Source organism: Squalius cephalus (assembly GCF_949319135.1).
Source record: "Squalius cephalus genome assembly, chromosome: 2".
In the NCBI taxonomy this organism is placed as follows: Eukaryota; Metazoa; Chordata; class Actinopteri; order Cypriniformes; family Leuciscidae; genus Squalius; species Squalius cephalus.
The window spans coordinates 49,743,450-49,762,594 of NC_137123.1; the positions used below are offsets into that span (position 1 = coordinate 49,743,450).

The 19,145-nt window shown below is 38.4% G+C and overlaps 1 protein-coding gene across 2 annotated transcripts in view; it reads left to right on the plus strand.

The window, feature by feature from the left end:
• Positions 1 to 6,813: 6,813 nt before the first annotated feature.
• Positions 6,814 to 19,145, plus strand: part of ndst3 (N-deacetylase/N-sulfotransferase (heparan glucosaminyl) 3) — a 64,715-nt gene continuing 52,383 nt past the window's right edge. The window contains exons 1-3 of one of the 2 annotated variants that reach the window (XM_079852861.1): positions 6,814 to 7,167; positions 8,818 to 8,943; positions 9,029 to 10,281. In XM_079852861.1, the coding sequence (XP_079708987.1) occupies positions 9,298 to 10,281 (984 nt within the window). In that variant the 5' untranslated portion in view covers positions 6,814 to 7,167; positions 8,818 to 8,943; positions 9,029 to 9,297. The remainder of the gene's footprint in view (positions 7,168 to 8,817; positions 8,944 to 9,028; positions 10,282 to 19,145) is intronic. The other variant, XM_079852860.1, reaches the window with a different exon arrangement.

The following is a 19,145-nucleotide window of genomic DNA, read 5'->3' on the forward strand; positions in this document are numbered from 1 at the left end:
GCATAAAAATGAAGCAACTTATTATCTGCATCATTTCATATAGAGGTTATCAGGATGGGAATTTTTTTTTTTAAATATTTTGTGTTGCTTTTCAGTAACAAAAAAACAAAAAAAACATCTAAACATCCTTGAAATCAGATACATTTACCTGAGAAACAATTTAATAATAAGACTTGTTTTTATTTAATATATCTTGCTATTAAATATTTATGTTTCTTACCCCATTGGAAATTAGTTTTAAGAATAAACTAAATTTTATTAGAAAAAATAAAATATTTGCCCGTGAGGTCAGAAAAATAAACTTATTTGAAGATATACTCTCTGAAATTATTATTTTATTATACACATTTTGTTCTTCTTATAAGCAAGGGATTTTATTGGTGAGCCACCTCAGCATGAGAAGAGGACCTTAGTGAGCACCCTCCTGTCAGGGTTCTGCCCTTACAGCCTTGTCTATGTTGTCTTTGTTTCATGTCTTTATTGTTTTGTGTGTCAGCACATGGCTTTGTCTTTCTTTGTTTGCCATGTCCTGCTCTTGTTCCACCTCCTTGTTTCCCGTTACCACACCCCCTTGTTTAGCCCTTGTCTAGTCCTCATTTGCTTGATTGTTTTCACCTGATCCTCATGTGCTGTTCCCTTTGTATTGTGCCTCTTTCCCTCATGTTTTTGTTGGTTTATGTGTGTGTTATCTCTCAGCTTGTCAGTCAGTGTTTCTGTCAGTTCTTGTCAGACTCTGTAAATGAAGGCACAGGATCCAGTTGCGAGTGAAAACAGAATGTTTATTAAACAATTCAGGAAATAGATAGAGATGCTGGTCAGTCGTCGTGGGCAGAGAAGATGTTGAGCTCGGTAATGCAGGGACGCAATGGGCAGAATATCCAGGCGACTCAGATGATCCTCAGGAACACAGAAGGCGAAAGGGGAGAACCAACAAGGTCTCAGGAAGCGCAAACACGGAGAGTAATCCAGGAGAACTCACAAAACGGTCTGACAAAGACAGGACAAAATCACAGATAATAAATAGGACGCCAATCATGAAACTCAGCTGCCGCTGGTCTGTCTGTCTGTCTGTCCGTCCGTCCGTCCGTCCCTGATTTTTAGTCTAGTCAAATCCTAGTCTTTATTTTGCTCTAGTTCTTCCAAGTGTTATTTTTGGTTCACCTCTTGTTTTTGCTTTTAACTAATATTTTTTTCTTTTTTTTTTTTCTTTAGCTTGTCTTCAAGGTTGCAGTCTTGTTTTATTTCTTTGTTTACTAGTTCCAGTTATTCATTTATAGAATTTATTGCTCCAGTTATATTTAGTTTCTTATTGTTTTCTGGTGTTCTAGTTTTTGCCAGGTTTTTATTTTGCTCTTTTTCTTATCTCTTATCTCTTGTTGTCTTGAGTTTTGTCTGTGTTGGTTCCTGTCTGCTCCCTGAGATTCTCTGCCTGCTGGTTTCTTCTGCCTGGCGGTTAGACTGGTTCAGGGTATGTGTGCAGCAAGTATCAGATCTCTGCTTCATGGTTCCTTGCCCTGTCTTCACTCTTCACCACAACCATCTGCCTGGCCTGGCCACGTCCTCTGCAGTTCTTTCGACGTGTTGTCCTCTGGAGTTGGTTCCAGCAGTCACCCACAGCTGTCCTGTCGTTGTTTCCTGTTGACCCTTCTGTTTGGACTGTTCTTGCCTCAACCTATCTTGTACTGTCTTCTTTTAATATCACTCACTTGCTCATTCTGTGTCTGGGTCTCCCCTATCTGAATTCTGACACCTCCCCCTATATAGGAAAATGCACCTCTCCTCAATTTAATTGGCAGGCCAGCTTACTAGTGAAAAATTAGAGACATTTCCCTGTTGAAAAATCAGCTGACGGCAGCATGAATTTCCATTCTGATTTATGCAATATAATTCTGGTTTGGTGCTGGTCTAGCTGGTTCACCAGCATAGCCTTTCTGCTTGATCAAGTTGTTTTGCTGATTCAGTTATTTGGGCAGTTTTTTGTGGGACAAATCATCATATGCTTGAGAACAAGTATCCAAAACACAACATATGCTGGTGCTCAACTAGTGTCACAGTCACGTTTGTTGTTTCGTTGTCTGCCTTAATCATTCATTTGTTGTCACGGACAATAATTATGTTCAGCTGTACACATCAATTATCATCACTGTATCAATCTTATCACCTGTATATAGGCTATGTTCGGTTCTGTTTCAGTTCAGTGTCCGGTGTATGTTATGCTATGTTGCTTTGTTCTCTTGGATTTAACTGTGGCTAATATTAAACCCTATATTTGAGCTCTGAACCTTCGTTTTCATGTACATTAGACAACACTAGTTGTAACAGCGATAGTCTTTTCAGAGTATTATTCAATTGTAATTATAATGATGATATTTGTGCACTGGTGTAACTGTCCAAGTTAAAATTCTTTCATTTTAAATAATTTTATTAAAATGAATAAGTGTAATTTTATATATAGATTTTGGCACTGTTTTGAACCAAATATGTAAATTTGCTTTGTGATGTGACTCCATTACAGTTTTTCTCCATTGGTTTGGCTCATTTCTTGAAACAGAAATTACATTCTCAAAACAACATGGACAAACCTCCAAACCTGGCAATTGTTCACAACAGAATTGAATTTCTCATTCATTTCATCAAATTGCAAATGTCTAAGTACATGTCTCAATGTCTCAGTACATCTTTGCAAATGATTAAGTACAGGTAGCCTACATTTAGCACAATTTCCAAGTGAATAGATCTTGTTGATATAAACTGATTGTTGATTCTCCGTCTAATGGTTGTTCGCTCCAAAACGTGTCAGCGTCATTTCATTGTATAAGTCATCACATGCACAATAGTCTGTTCAATTGTCAAAATTAGTCAAGAACATAATACCATGAATACCATATATATATATATATATATATATATATATATATATATAAAAATAAAAATACCATATAATATTATTGGCCACCAGGCCATGGTGGATGTCCCAGGCCAGCGAGGGGGCAATATAACTATGTGTGCTGCCATATCTGAGAATGGTGTGGCCACTCACATCCCCAGTCTTGGCCCATACAGAAGCTCCTCATCTTCTTGGACCGCCTTCATTTTGATTTGATCCCTGAAAATGAGAGAGGTCTTGTAGGGCCTCACCTACCACAATATGTCATTGTATGGGACAATGTGAACTTCCACTGCATGTGGCCAGCTCATCAGGGCCTGGTTCACTACTTAATCCAAAGATGGTCATGGTGTTCCTACCTATCGGAGTATTTCTCCGCTTGGAGGTGGAGAGTGTATGAGCATCGGGCTCAAGATCAGAGGTCCCTGCTCCATGCAATGGACGCTGCGTGTCAAACCTTGGAGGCTACTCTTACCCTAAAATCCTATTTCTTTTTTTCAGTTTTATACACAATTGTATTCTGTTAGCTAGACAAAAAACAGTAACCATTGTCAATGAAGAACTGGGCTAAGACTGAAAGGTGGACATGAGGGATATTTCAATGGTCCTCTGCCATAGTGACAAAACATCAAACATTTTGACTTGCGGTGCTTACACAATGCCAAAGGGACGAAGCATTTTGGTGGCACTGACTGTTTAAATGAGAAGGAAATTTAGTTTTGACCCACTCATGTAACTGTTTTGGGAGAGGTATGAGCTTTTGCAGGTGAACCATGGTGTTGTGCCGAACCATCCAGATTATTTTGGAAAAAGCACCAAGAGTGTTGAGAACGTCCGGTCTGTTTCAAGAAATGAGCCAAAGCAATTGAGAAGGATCTTTACCATTTTCATGGCACTGACTCTTTATATGGGAAAGGAATTTAGATTTGAAGCATGAGTGAACAGTTTTGGGAGAGATATGAGCTTTTGCAAGTGAGCTATAGTGTTGTGCTGAACTGTAAGACTGTTTTGCCAAATGATCTTAGAGTTTTGAGAATGTAATTTCTGTTTCAAGAAATGAGCCAAACCAATGGAGAAAAACTGTAAAAAACTTTTATAAACATGATTTTTCAAATTTTATTTGTTTTATTTATTTTTTATTAGTTTTTGAAACTTTACATTGTACTTCTAAATTATTTTGCCACACCGTAGGACCATTTAAAATACTGTATTACTGAATGCAAAACATTTTTTTTTTGTTATAAAAAAAAATGTGTTTGAAAGTTAATGTCCATGTCATTTGTCAACTACCCTATGCAATGTTTATTGCATTTATATTCTGTATATTCATTTAGCACTCTGGAAAAAGAATTATAACCTAAAAATGCTAAAAGTACCTAAAAGTAATTCATAAAATGTATGGGTTAAAACATGCAATATCTCTAAAGGCAGCAATTGCAGATCTACAGTGCAACTTATAATGAAACAATTTAACATGCAACATGTTGTAATTCAAATTTCCAAATTTGCACTATAGAAAAATTCAACTTGAGAGGTACACAAAACATTACAAACATATTTTTTTACGTTTAGAGATTAGTAGGAAGATTATTAAATGTGTTAATGTTTGAGGGGGGAATAATTTCCTTTAATTTTCTTTATGTGGGGGATGGTTTTGATAAGATAAAGTGTTGGTCCTATTGGGTTTAAATCTAAACGTTGACTTGAGTGTAACACAATGAATCCATAGACAACTGAGGAGCCTCAATTAGAATAACAAATACGAGCTGGGCTTCCCCTGTCACACACACACAATACACACGCATCACACACACAATTACCCCCCCCCCCCCCCCCCACACACACACACACACACATTCTCAAACACAAAGTCTCTCTCACTTACAATTTTCACACATATTCCCATCGTTCTCTCACAAACATACACCTTCTCTCTTCTTTTACTTTCTTCTGGCTCTATAGGGCAGAAAACAATAGGTAGTAAATAATCAAATTAAACGCATGTTTTAGCAGAGAACTGCTGGAAGCTTTCAGCCCCATTAGCTCCAGAAAGGAAGGAGGAAGAGGGGAGAAAGGGGTGGCATGGACAGGGAGGGAAACAGGAATGGAGAGGAGTGGTGGGAGAGCAAGAGGAAGGAGAGCTGAACGCTTGCCAGACCATCACATTTGGCCCAAATGAGGCATACACTAATGCTGCCTCTTCAGTGTATCTAAGAAGTGTGTGTGCGTGTGTGTGTGCGTGTGTGTGTGTGTGTGTGTGTGTGTGCGTGCGTGCGTGTGTGTGAGAGAGAGAGAGAGAGAGAGAGATTCTTTGGCCCCTGTCTGTATCAACTCATCAGACTTGCGGGCCACCCAACAGAAGCTCTCATCTGGCTTTAAATAGCTGTTTAACTTTGAGCGTGTGTGTATATGTTTGCATGCAGCGAGTGTTGGTTTGTTAATCAAATCACACTCAGTGTTTTAAATGGTTGAGTGCATGCACTCATGTTTGAACATGTCTCTAAAGAGCTCTTATGTTGTTTATGAGAGTATACAACCGTTTTCACTTCGTTATATTGTCCATTGTAAAATGACCTAATCATCAATCAAATCTTCACCTCCCTTCATCCTGTTATAATCACATCAATCTTTTTCATGCCAGTTGTAGAATTCTGCAGAACAGTTTGGTCTACACTGCCTTTAGCATTTCTGCAGAAGTCAGCACTGTCCTGTTTCATTTTGAGTTAAACCCTCAAACCGTTTTGATTTACGAAAAGCAGAACAGAAAATCCCACTCATGGAGACCAGACTGGGCATTGGAATTAAATGCTAAGAGAAGTATGATGTTATGGTTCCCAGTTGTAAGTATCTACAACTGGGGATTTTTTATTCCCTTTTCTTCTACTACTACTTCTTCATCACACATGGAATGAATCCACCAAGGGTCAAATATGCTATTTTCTACTCATTTTCTTTTTAATTTTATTGATGTTAAAAACCAGCAGCTGCAACAAGCGTTACAGGATGCCATTTTTGTGGGTTTTTTTTATTTTTCATTAAACTAAATTAATGTTAATAAATCAACATATTTGAGACATTAAAATATGTTGCTGCATTGAAAATAATATTTAGGTTGTACAATAGAATATGATGGCTTGAAATGAATCAAAATCGGCCTCTTCTGAAACTGCAGTCAATAATAAAATGACAAATCGCAATGTTACAAACACAAAATATTATCAGCAGTATAACTGATTACAAAAATAGATTTTAAATGAAAAATCCAAACAGATGTGATTGTTCATGCAGGGAATTCTGAGAATGCCCATATTGTAAGGCAATACATTTTATTGTCAAAAACCTCATTTTAGACATATTTTATTTCATTTTTAACAATATTTAGAGTGCTTTTTACAATATTTTTCAGTAAATTACATGTCTTTTAAAGTAGGCTACAATATAATTTTACAGCATATGGTAAGGTAACTTATAATAGGTTAGCAGGTTTTTACTGTATACCGTTGTTAAAATTACTATTTTTACAAACACATATTTTATATTATATATTTTTATATTATACGCATATTTGTATAAAGTATGACTACATGTAGGCTAATGGAGTATTATTTTGCATAGCTGCTAGCATATTTATTTAAACATAGGCCTACTACTATATTGTTATAACTATTAGGCTATTAAGCGAAGAAAATAATTAGTAATTATACCGTGATAAAAAAAAGTATTAGCATAATAGTACTTGTCACACTTTCCATGTATTTGAGGTATAGCTACTTGCCATACCATTACGTTACATACCATAATATAAATTGCCAATCACTCTGAGCATCTCTCTCTCTCTCTCTCTCTCTCTCTCTCTCTCTCTCTCTCTCTCTCTCTCTCTCTCTCTCTCTCTGTTGGTGAGCTAAAGCGCAGAGAGCGGCAGCGACTCTATTCAGTCACTGCTGACAGTGGAGGGGAGTCCTGTGTCTCAGCGCTCCTCTCGGGATATTCTCTTCAGTTCGTCTTTTGAGCGCTTTTCTTTTCTCCAGTCCTGTCTCTCCTCCTGTCTCCAGACCTGTCTTCCCCCCCGCGCTCCTTTAATCCGTGTCGCAGTGAGAGAAAGGGGAAGAGGGCGCGGAGCGAATAGCGAGCCGGTCCCCGCATCATTCCAGATGGCTGCCTCTGAATCAGTGGATGAGATTGGGCGCTCGGGTTCAGAGCTGTAAGGAGCTGGTGTTCCGGAGAGAGGCGGCTCTGCTGTGACAGCTTCCCGCTCAGCTGCACCTCAGGTTCAGCTCAAGGTAAGAAAGCTCGTCGTCGGAGATGACGAAAGTGCTTGCTAGTTTTGAGTTACGTTTAGTATTGTAACTTTGTGCTGGTTGGGGTGCTGAACGTCTTTGTGTGTGTGAGATTTAGAGATATGCTGTGCTGGAATGTCACATTACCGATATCGGACCGGAGATGCTGTGCGTTTAATTTCGCTCGCGTTGTAGGCTATTTAACGGCTTTAATATTCTTTTATTTTAATACAATTTCTCTTGAGCAAAATCAGTTCTTAAGCGCGATTGACAACGGCCTCCGGTTTAGTTTGAAAAACAACCGTTAATACGCACAAACAATTGCACATGTGCATGTTTGTCTCCATAGTATAGCCATATCGTCTTGGGCTAATTGAAAAGTATTTGAAAACATGTTCTAAAAGAATGTTCTAGCTTACAGAACATCGTGAGCATTATAACTGTCTTAGTGTTCTTTTTAGAATCCTTGCATGTGTTGAGGCTGCATTTACTTGTATATTTAGGCTACTTTATGTTTGTTTGTTTGTTTCTGAATATTCGACTTTCATTTTCTCTTTTTGTTTTAGACTTTTCCTCAGGTTATTTTTGACATTTTTAATCTTAAACAGAAACTGTAGTTTATTTAGGATTTTAACAAAAATGCATTAATGTAGTCTTGTTAAACATAACAGGACTGAGCAAAGACATGAATTAGGTGTTCATATTTATATTATTAGTATTAATGCAATTAATGTAGCCAAAATATCTCATCTCTGGCGATGCTTCCCCTTTTAAAGAATGCGCCGCCTCGCGGGGAAACACGCACAGCCTATATAAGTGAGGACATCTCTTAGGCGCAGTGTTTTTTATAAGAAGGTGACGATATTTACTGAAGCATACCCTCATCATACAAACCTGTTGACGTTAGATTTAAAACAAAAAATTATTTCATTTGACCGATTTATGACCCTTTAAAATTGTAAGTAGCCTAAATGTACACACAACTACTGAAGGTATTAGCAAGTATTAACCAAATCTGCACACATAGCGGGACTTTGCAGCCCGCAGACTACACTAAACTTGTTGATCATTAAGTTTTCAGTAAACATGATAGAATAGTAAAATATTAAAATAGACAGAGACTACAAAAATAAGCTCATGTTTTCATATAGAATGTCTTGTAAATGCAATTGCTACTCCCTAAGTAAACCTGTGCTCTTATGATTCAGAACTAGGGAACACTCTTTTGGTAATCTAAGTTTTTCTCGCCTTATGCAATTCATCCCCCGACTTTCTTGAATTCCCCTGTGATGTTCCAGCGCAACGTTGTAATCTGTTATTTCAATCTTGTGTAATTCATGTTCCTTTAATTACGTACTTCGATATTACACCAATCATGACATGCACATAGTCTCACACACACATAAACAGAGAGTGAACAAGTGCACTTGTTGGATGTACTGCATTTGCAGTTGATGAGAAAATATCTTGCCGCCATCCCTTTTTCTGCAGTAGCAACATTTTGAAGACAAAATGTGGTCATGTAGATTACCTTATGTACATGCAGTATATGAGCGACACAGTCGATTCCTATTGGACAAATGATGAATTTCTCCCTTAGAGCCACCCTTAGGCTCCTACTGGCTCAGCCTCCAACTTCCTATTTATATACAGCCAATCACACACTCCTCCCGGGAAGTGTTGGCCACAGCTGGTGAAGTGTTGATTGAAAACAACCTGGAGGCTGACGGCTGAATTGCCCCTCAAGAGCATCCATACACACCCCTGATGAACACTTCTGTGAGAGGAACACACACCTCAGAGATGCTTAAAGTTGTACTAAAACATGAATTTGCTTGTCATTTGTCATCTGTGTTATCTCCAGGTTTGTTGGGGGTCAGGAGAAATCTCAGGACATGGAGGGCTGCTAGTTGGGTGAAGGATTCATTTCGGTAACAGCTGGTGTCTTGGCTGAACATTGTGCCACATTATCAACCAAAAGTGGCCTGTCTTGGAAGCGGATTTGCCAGTTTTGTGAGATGGTCACATGACTGCAGCATGATCACCAAAAAAGCCACTTTGCAGCTTTAGCCCATCAGTGATCAATCAGAGACACCCACCCACGCACACTCCCACACATGTGCGCCGTTTGCCATGAATCTGGCCACCAAGCTGCGGAGGAATCTGAGGAGGCTGGTCATCCTCCTCGCCACCTTCTGTATGGTCAGCGTTTTAGTCTCCGCCTACTACCTTTACACAGGCTCCACCCAAGAACTGGATCTCGCGGACCGTGCCATAGGTCCAGACTGTGCTGACCTCAGGGCCCTCCCTTTCCGACAGTCAGAGCCTCGGACGCCAAAACCAATCGATCCGTCACGTAAGGATCCGGTGGTGCTGGTATTTGTGGAAAGTCAGTATTCTCAACTGGGGCAGGACATCATCGCCATTCTAGAATCCAACCAATTCCTTTACCATGCTGAAATTGCACCAGGGAAGGGTGATATCCCACCTTTAACACACAAAGGCCGTGGACGCTATGCACTGGTAATCTATGAGAACCTTCTGAAGTATGTCGGAATGGATGCATGGAACCGCGACCTGCTGGATAAATACTGTGCCGAATATAGCGTTGGCGTCATCGCATTTCACCGTGCAAGTGAAAACTCCCAGCCTGCACAGCAGCTGAGGGGTTTCCCTCTGACATTGCGAACAAATGTTGCACTTCGGGACTGTTGCGTAAACCCACGCTCACCTCTGCTCTACGTAACACGAGCAGAAGTGGATCGAGGGCATTTACCAGGAGAAGACTGGACTGTGTTCCAGTTCAATCACTCCACATATGAACCAGTCCTATTGGCTAAAGCTCGGCCCAGTGAGAGTGGGGCGGCCCAGATGATCCCAGGTCCCCAGGCTCTCCATGCTACCGTCGTGCAGGACTTGGGTCTGTACGATGGGGTGCAGCGTGTGCTATTTGGACATGGGCTGAGCTACTGGTTACACAGACTCATACTGGTGGATGCCATCGCTTATCTCACAGGCAGAAAGCTGTCACGATCTCTGGAACGCTACATCCTGGTTGACATAGATGACATTTTTGTGGGGAAGAAAGGGACGAGAATGAATGTCAATGACGTGAAGGTAAGAGTATGTGCTAATTTGAGTAAATTTAAAATATTTAAAAATAAATGATAAGATATATTTATAAAATTATTATTTGGGCATTTAAATTGTGCCATGATAGGATGCATCACCAGAGACATTCTACATTTTACAAACACATCTACCACAAGATTATCTCCAACCTGTTCCAATTAATCACAAAAGACAGAACGAAGACTAGAATCTGAGCTCTAATTAGCTGTGTGGGCTTTTTAAATGCAGCATTTGGTGAAAATGGTGAAAAAAACATTTAGTAAATCAGACAAGAACACCTGTGACTAAATATACAAAATAGACTAAATATCATTTATATTTACTAAATATCAAGTCTATTTGGTTGATTTTTAGTCACAGGTGTTCACGTCTGATATACTAAATGTGAATGTTTTTGTGAGGACAAGAAGGGGATGTTGTGTGTGTGTGTGTCACTGAATTGGAGTGGGTGTTTGAGTTGGCCTCAGTCAGTATAAAGAGGCTATTTAGAGGGACAAGAGCAGTAAAATGGTGTTCATTCTCTCTTTCACATACTCATTCATAATCTCGTTCCCACGTTTGGCCCCTCTCTGAGATTGAAGAGCCGCTCACTCTCCATTGTGAGATGACTTCATGACTTCCAGAGCTTTCAGTTTCAAGTGCATGCACATGAGTGTATATGAATTAATGCGGACATTATGCAACGATTAGAGATGGATACAATAGGAGAGAGTCAAATGTTTAAAGGAACAGTTCACCTATGAACATTTTGTCATAATTTATTTATTTTGTTCCAAAACATGCTGTTATTTTTGTGCAATGTTGAGTTTTTGCAGCTCTTGCCAAATTTCATAATAAATTGTCAAAGCACAGAAAACACCATAGAAGTAGTCCATACAATTTGTGTGCTATATTACAAGTCTTCTGAAGCTATCTGCTTTTGTGAAGAACAGTCTAAAATGAAATGAAATGAATGAAAATTCTATCATCATTTACTTACCCTCATGTATACTCATTTCTTCCTTCTGTAGAAAATGAAAGGAGATAATTTAATGAATATCCGGTTGGGTGAATTCAGTACAGTTGCGGTACCGTCTGACTCACTTTAACGCTTAACAAAGCACTTAAAGAGTGTCAACAAAAAAAGTAACTGCAGCTTGCTGATTGTTTTCCAAAAGGTTTTAGTGAAAAACAACCAGTAACATTACAGTAAAATTGTGGCGGTCGCGATTGATCTGCTGTGCGCCATGCAGCACAATTCTCCTGTCCAGTATGTAAGCCTAGTGGAAATGCAACATCATTCTTCTACTTATGCTGTTTTAATGGTGGTTGTCAAATCAATGACTGTGTCTGAAATCGCCCCCTGTACTCTCAAATAGGGCACTATTTATGGGGACAGCCATTTGTAGTGGTGTCCGAAACCATAGTGGACATTATCAAATGCACTCATTCAGTCCCACAATGCACCGCAATAACGAGTGTACACCCGATGTACGCTCAACGGCTAGAGAATACCTATGAGTCGAATGAATTCCCGCGTCTCACCAGAAGATGGCGCCCGCAGCTGAATCAGCCATCCGTTTTCCAAACCGCTGGTCCAATGTGGCTACAGCGTAATATCATACAGGTATAAATTCCTTTTTAACTGATTATTAAATTGTTTAATTAAGGCGTATACAGTTTCCATGACTGAGTTCAAGATAAATATTTTCATGACAACTGGACTGGAGCTGTCAGTTTGCTACGTTTCAAATGATGATGAGCACATACTATGCAAAAGTGGCTGCCCTTTCGGCGCATTCAGTGTCCGAATTCACTCACTTGTTTTCATTCGCTCCTTCAAGTGAACTATTGTAGTGGAGCAATGTAGGGAATAGTGAATGAGGGTATAGGGGGCAATTTTGAACACAGCAAATGCAAAAAGGTTAATTTCCGCCACCTACTGGCCAAAGTGTAAATTGCCGTATGGCACCCAGGAGAGCAATGGAGGCCTCCATGATTATATTGTTAAATTGTTAAAAATGTTCTGTTGTGCTTTATTAAGTGCGAAATTACTACTTTTAAGGTGATAATACAGAGGGCAACTTTTTTGAGAAATATTGCTGGGCAATCGTCCTTGGGCACTTTCCCATTGAGAATGGGCAACAAATTTCTATCTGGATACTTAGATCAATTGCCCAGCAATGTTGCTGGGCAATTGTTGCCGTCAACGGGCAACCAGGAGACACAGGGCGTGTCTCCTGGTTGCCCGTTGACGGCAACAATTGCCCAGCAACATTGCTCAAAAAGTTGCCCAGTGTATCATCACCAGATTTTTTTTTTACTTGATAATGCCACCGATGACTACGAAGTGTTGTTCAATGGAAAGAGTTGTCTGAAATTTCTTCTAAATTCTACTTTCACGGAAAACAGCATCAAGGTTTAGAACAAAAGGTTTATTGTTTAGTTTATTCCCGTCTGCACACTTGCATGATAAAAACTTTTGGTACTTATGGTAATTAGGCTACTGATTAGGTATATGCATATTTTTGTGGAGTTTCCATAAATATTTATTAAGAGGGATTATAAATGAGGTACCTAACATTTACACATCTTTGTCAGAAATCTAAAACTGACTGGCTTCAATTATTTCAAAATATTGAACCCGTTGGACACGGGAAGTGATGACACATTCTTTATGGTTGCTCTCCATGGGTAATTTTCTTGTTAGCTGTCACTTGGTTTCAAACAGACTCTATAAACAGTATATGGTACCATTTACCTAGCGTGGGTACATTTAATTTCCGAATCTAATGTTCTCTGAGAAAGGTTAGTGGCTAAGCACGTGACACCTCCCCAGATGTTGCTAGCTAAGAATGTCCACTGTCAAATTCTTCCCGATTGGTCTGAGCTAATTTAGACCTGGCAAATGAGCCAGTGGTAAGATGGAGATTCTGGAGGGGGTGCTCAGGGAGAGAATTAGAGCTAGTCGCTCTGGAGCACGGCTGGAAATGTCAGCGGAAAATTCCCGGAGGATTCTGGGGAAAAACAAGGCATGCAGTGATGGGGGAGAGAAGTGGGAAGGCTTTGATCCACCAGCCATTGTTTTTAGCCACTGTTACTGCTGGTTATAGAGAAGAATCTGACTGTTTATGGCAGGCTATCAGAATCCAGAACAGGTGCATGTGTCTGTGCGTGTGTGAGGAAAGGCCGATACTAAGCCAGTGGAATGAAATGGCAGATAACAGCTAATCAATGGAAAACCCATGGTGCTCAACTGGTAGGTAGCGACCCAAAAATGGGACACAAGTCTGTTCTGATACGGTCAGAAGTGAAAAAAACAATGCCAAATGGCTAAAACAAAATGCAACTAATCATATAATCACACATTGTTAGGCTATATATATTTGCTGTGTATTGGTAGAAAGTAGCCTGGGATGTCCTGATTCTCGAAAAGCAGGTAAAAAAAATCCCAGTCTTTGTTAAATATGTTCACTTAAATTTAATATAAGCATGGTTTTTGGAAATCATTTGATCATTATACTAAAGCAAAAACAGTTGAGAGCCACTGGTTTGTAAAATATCACCAAAATTCTTGTTCTCCATTAGATTACTTAAACAATCATACAACAGTTACTTTTTGACTCTTGTCATAAATAGGCTCATGTCATGTATTTGTTGAGAGTGTAAAGATGTGAGATAGAAAACAAGAGCGAAAGTGAGAAAGAAAGGAACCCTGTGTGCTCTAGATGTAGGTATTGTAGATTAGAATGTCACTCTTAGTGACTGGTTGCCATATCTCCCATCAGCCCATGGGACAGGCTGAAAAAACAGGGGACACCAGTGATAAATGACTCGATGCACATTTGCACACACTCACAAACACAAATGGGATTTACCATCACTTTACCTGTGTGTGTGTGTGTGTGTGTGTGTGTGGATTCCCCAAGCAGAGATTCTGCTGAAATTGCAGTTAAAGTGACCTTGTGTTGGTGGTTGTGGTTGTGGTTTAAAATTTAAGCACAGATGTGTGTGTGGAACTTTGTGTGGTGTGTGTAAGGCAATTGTGTAAATGACAGCATGTGTTGAACTTAACTCACCTAGCTTAAACTCAGGGCTCGCAAAATTTAAAAATCGCTCTTCAGATTTTGGTAGCCCGAAATGAATTTTACTAGCCCAAATAAAAAGACAATTTTTAAGAGTCAAAACATCAATCAAAATCTTTTTCATCCTGACCTGTTTTTTTGGGCCGAATAGAACTGAAATACTGCCATAAATCCATGTTCCTCTTAAAATTGTCACACACGCACACACAATGTTCGCAATGTTCTCCACTTCGCACGCAATCTCTGTCACTTAGCAACAATAAATTAAGTGAGAACGGCACTGCTTTACAAGGGGTGGAAGCACCAGTTGTCTACCCCAAACGTCAGAACTTGCAGTTGGATGCAGGAGGGATGGAGAAATAATGATTCTTTGAAGCTTTGACACCAGTGTTGCCAGATTGGGAGTGTCCAAGTATCGTACCAGAAGCCCAAAATTATTGTATTTGGAAGAAAATTATCGTACACGAGTCAAACATACAGAATATAGCTATTTATCTAGAGACCAATAACTTTTTGACATGACCTGCAAATTATTTTATTGCTAAACTATCGACCTCCGATTGGAAACGACCAAACTAAGCGGCAGGAACGTTAACTTTTTTTGTTTATGATATTTTTTTGTATATGATTACATGTTTATGATATGCAATTTTGTTTACAATATACAAAAGGAACGTTAACTTGTGCTCGCGAGAGAGAGAGTCATTCTCCACAATGATTGGCTGGCTGAGAAGACGTAACGTTAGATGAGATGGAAGACATGCGTAACACCACGTTCACGTTCTCCTCACGATCATGACGCTAGATGTTGAATCCAAAGCTAGACCAATTTGTATAGAAACTCTGATTACAACGACACAACACAATTCTGAAATTATCGTACATTGTGGGATTTTTTTCATTATTGATCGTACATCGAACAGAGGTATACAAATACGATAATTATCGTACGTCTGGCAACACTGTTTGACACTTTTCTCTGATTGTTCTGGTACAAGATTCTAAGCATCAGGAGTTTTGAAAATAGATTTTACAATACAGATGTTTTTGTTTCAAAGCAGCTTTACAGTGATAGTGTGTTAACACATGGATTCAAACATTCTGACACGCAAAGTAAAGCATTTATGCAAGTGGAGCTTTAATTTTTATTTATCATGTGATTCTCAGAAATTGCGCTATGGATAAATCAGCATGATCAAAAACTTGCGCGGTCATATTTTTCCTTATAAATAACTAGTCAATAATGTGAATAAAGGGAGGAATTTGATTACACTATTTCAGATAGCCCGTCGGGCAGGCCGGTTATGCATTTTGGTAGCCCGACTGGAAAACACAATAGCCCCGGGACATCGGGCAAGCGATTTTGCGAGCCCTGAACTGCAGTATTTATGAAGTATTTATGAATTTCATTATGTACACTTGGGTAATATATTGCAGTAATATTTGCCTTTTGGCATGGCATTTTTTATATGAATATTTTTTATATATTTATTAAATAAATTAATCATATTCACTACCATTCAAAAGTTTGGGGTCAGTAAGATTTTTAATGGTTTTGAAAGAAGTACCTTATGCTCACAAAGGCTGCATTTATTGAATCAAATTAGAGTAAAAACAGTAATATTTTGTAATACATTTACTTTATATTTAAACAGTTATTTTAAAATAATTGTATTTTTAATGTATTTTTGAAATGTAATGTATTCCTGTGATGGCAAAGTTCTATTTTCATTAGCCATTACAGCAGTTTTCAGTGTCACACAATGCTTCATAAATCATTCTAATATACTTAATATAAGATATGCAATATATTTTGATTTCATGGTGACTTTAAAAAAAAAAAAATCTTTCACCTTGTTTACAGTTTTATTCTTTTTACAGTTTACTTCACTGTGATTTAGGTCACTGCGTAGCATTTTTAATGTATTAAAAAGTTATAGGAAAATGTGTATAAATACATATCGCAGTTTATATGCTTATGGTTGTAGAAAACCATGGAATGGCTTAATTATTTTTAACTGGATTTTGATTGCATTTGACATCTTGAATGAATTCTTTTGAATCTTATTGGATACAAAAGCTGTTTGGTTTGGTCACTATTTTGCCATTTCAAAGCAAATGCATAAATATTGAGATGTAGCTGTTAGCTATATCTTGTGGCCCTAGTACACTTACAGCAGATTGTGTATGTGTGTGTGTGGTGTGTGAATGTGCATGGTGAGTATGATTCTTGGCTTTGAAGCAGCATATAGATGAGGATTAAAGACAAAGCTGACACTTCTTCAGCTTCACACTGACTTCAACATGTACTGTTAAACAGAATCACAGTGAACAATCACAATATCAAAGCTATACCTGCACACATTCAGCCAGAGACAGAAAGCAGAATCAAAGTGACTCCTGAAGCCTCCCTCTCTCTCATACACACACACACACACACAGACACACACACACAGACACAGACACACACACACACACACACACACACACAGAGATATGGGTTAGAAAACAGGGGAAATGAGAAAGAAGAACAGTACTTAGGCAATCATTTCCGTTCCAGATACATTTTAAGAGAGATAAAGTGATTTACCTGATAAACATAAGTACATGATGGTGTCAAGAAGGTCAACAAGCAGAAAGATGGACAAAATAGAACAAAGATATTGAAAGAATTCAGACTTTGACATTATTATTATTTTTACAAGATCTCCTGAGGCCCACGGGACTTGTGTAGAAATGTATTTACAGAATCATTTCTTGTGAATTCTCATTTATTCTTCGTTTTGGTGTGAATACCAGAACAGTTTAAAGTGACATTTGAATATTGAATGTTTCTATAAACTATTGAAAACCATATACAGAAAAGTAGCAGAAAATATGTCTGAACTTATAGCACAGTTATCTCAAATTCGGCCTTCAAGTGCTCATTGTATCAACCAGTTCCTTGTTAACATGACTTTTCTTCCCTGAGGACTGATAAACTACCCTGTGAGCCTTTACTCCCGAAATTTGTCAGATTAGAGCTTGCCAGATTGAGCAAGTGCTTTCCAGTTTTGTGTGCAATACGCATCAGACTGTGGGTGGTTCATGCTGTTTGCGAATAAAATAGCTTAAATGTGGAACTAACTGTCTTTTTCGTTATAATTATGCTAAATATTTAATTGCATTTGTTCAGTGACTCATTGTAAAATTTGGATACATTTTGATACCTTCACATTTGATGTTATCAGTATGTATGTAACAATTAGAACAATGTACAGCAGTGTACTACTGTAGCTGACTAGCCAATGACAAGGTTAAAGGTGAAGGAAGCAAGAATTCAAGCAAGAATTTTGAGTACACACATCACACATCAGCTTTGCAGGCTGCGCTCCCAACATGTGGCACAGTTGAACTTGCTTGTTTTCCTTTCCAATACCATCTCTTTCCTCTCTAATCGAAGAAAATGTAAAAAAAAAAAAAAGAAAAGACTGCCACACCAACTTGGACAGCCACTTGCTTCTTAGCATTTCTGGCAAGTCCCAAGCTCAGTGGCAATTTCTTATGTATTTTGGGAGGTAAACAGACTCTGCTTATCGGTAAAAGCCCCAGGTAAGAGATTTTGTAATTTGTGGACCTTGTCAGTGCTTGATTGTGTGTGCTCTGCTATGCTAGCAAGATGACAGATTTAAAGAATGCTGTATAATGTGATTGTGAACAGTGCAATAATTTTGGTAGTTTAAAAGTCACGTGAACCTGACACTTTTAGAGCAGATTGAAACAGAAGCATCAGTCTGATGTTAAATCTGAGATTCAGGAGGTCAAATACAGAGCAACCAGAGAAAAACTCACACACCAGACCTATTTTCAGAAAGTATTGATCCAATGATATTTCTGCTCTGAGTAAGATGGAGCTGGTGTGTGTGTGTGTTTCCGTTAAAAGGCTACGTAGGTTGCTAAGCAGCTGTCTTCATTTTCAGCCGCACACTCACATCAACAACACACTCACATGTGTGTCCTCTCGCACTTGACACATTATGAGCTTTATTGGGGAAGCTACATGCCAAGCTACGCATCATTTAAAGCTACCCTTAAGAAAGAGTTAATAAAAATAGTTAATAAATAATGAAATGTATCTAACTACATTAAAGATATGGTAACATTATATTTTAAATGATATAATTACTGGATATGATTCAGTACTAAGGATAAAACAAAAACAAAGGATATCCGTTAGGGCATCAACCTTAGTATATTATATGCATAAAATTACACTAACTAAACTAATAAAACTAAAAAACAGCATAATTTAAATAAATGAGTTTAAATCATAGTGATGAACAGCAGTACCATAACTAAATTAATTATTTTATTTTGCTAGAGAAAAGATGTAAATTATAATTGAATCAGTCAATGTAATTTTTTAACACTTAATTAAATTAAAGTCTAAAAGTGTTACTTACTAAAATGAATACTTTTTTTTGGGGGGGGGGGGGGGGGGTCTACAGTTCTTTCTTTTATTTATTTTTTTTACTATTTCCAAGACTAAAATTCATTCTTAAATATTCGATGAAACATTATCTATGTTAGCCGGCTGACAATCAGCAGAATTTGTAAGAACAATGTGAATTCATGGCAAAAAGATATGTTAAAAGTTTGCAAGGCTTGAAAACGTCTAGGTTACTAATGTAACCCCTATATTCCCTGAAGGAGGGAATGGAGATGTTACGTCAGAACTGAATAACCACTACTTTTATGGATCAGGTGGTGAACCTGCAAGCGCCTCCCGTGGAGGAGGCAGACCCA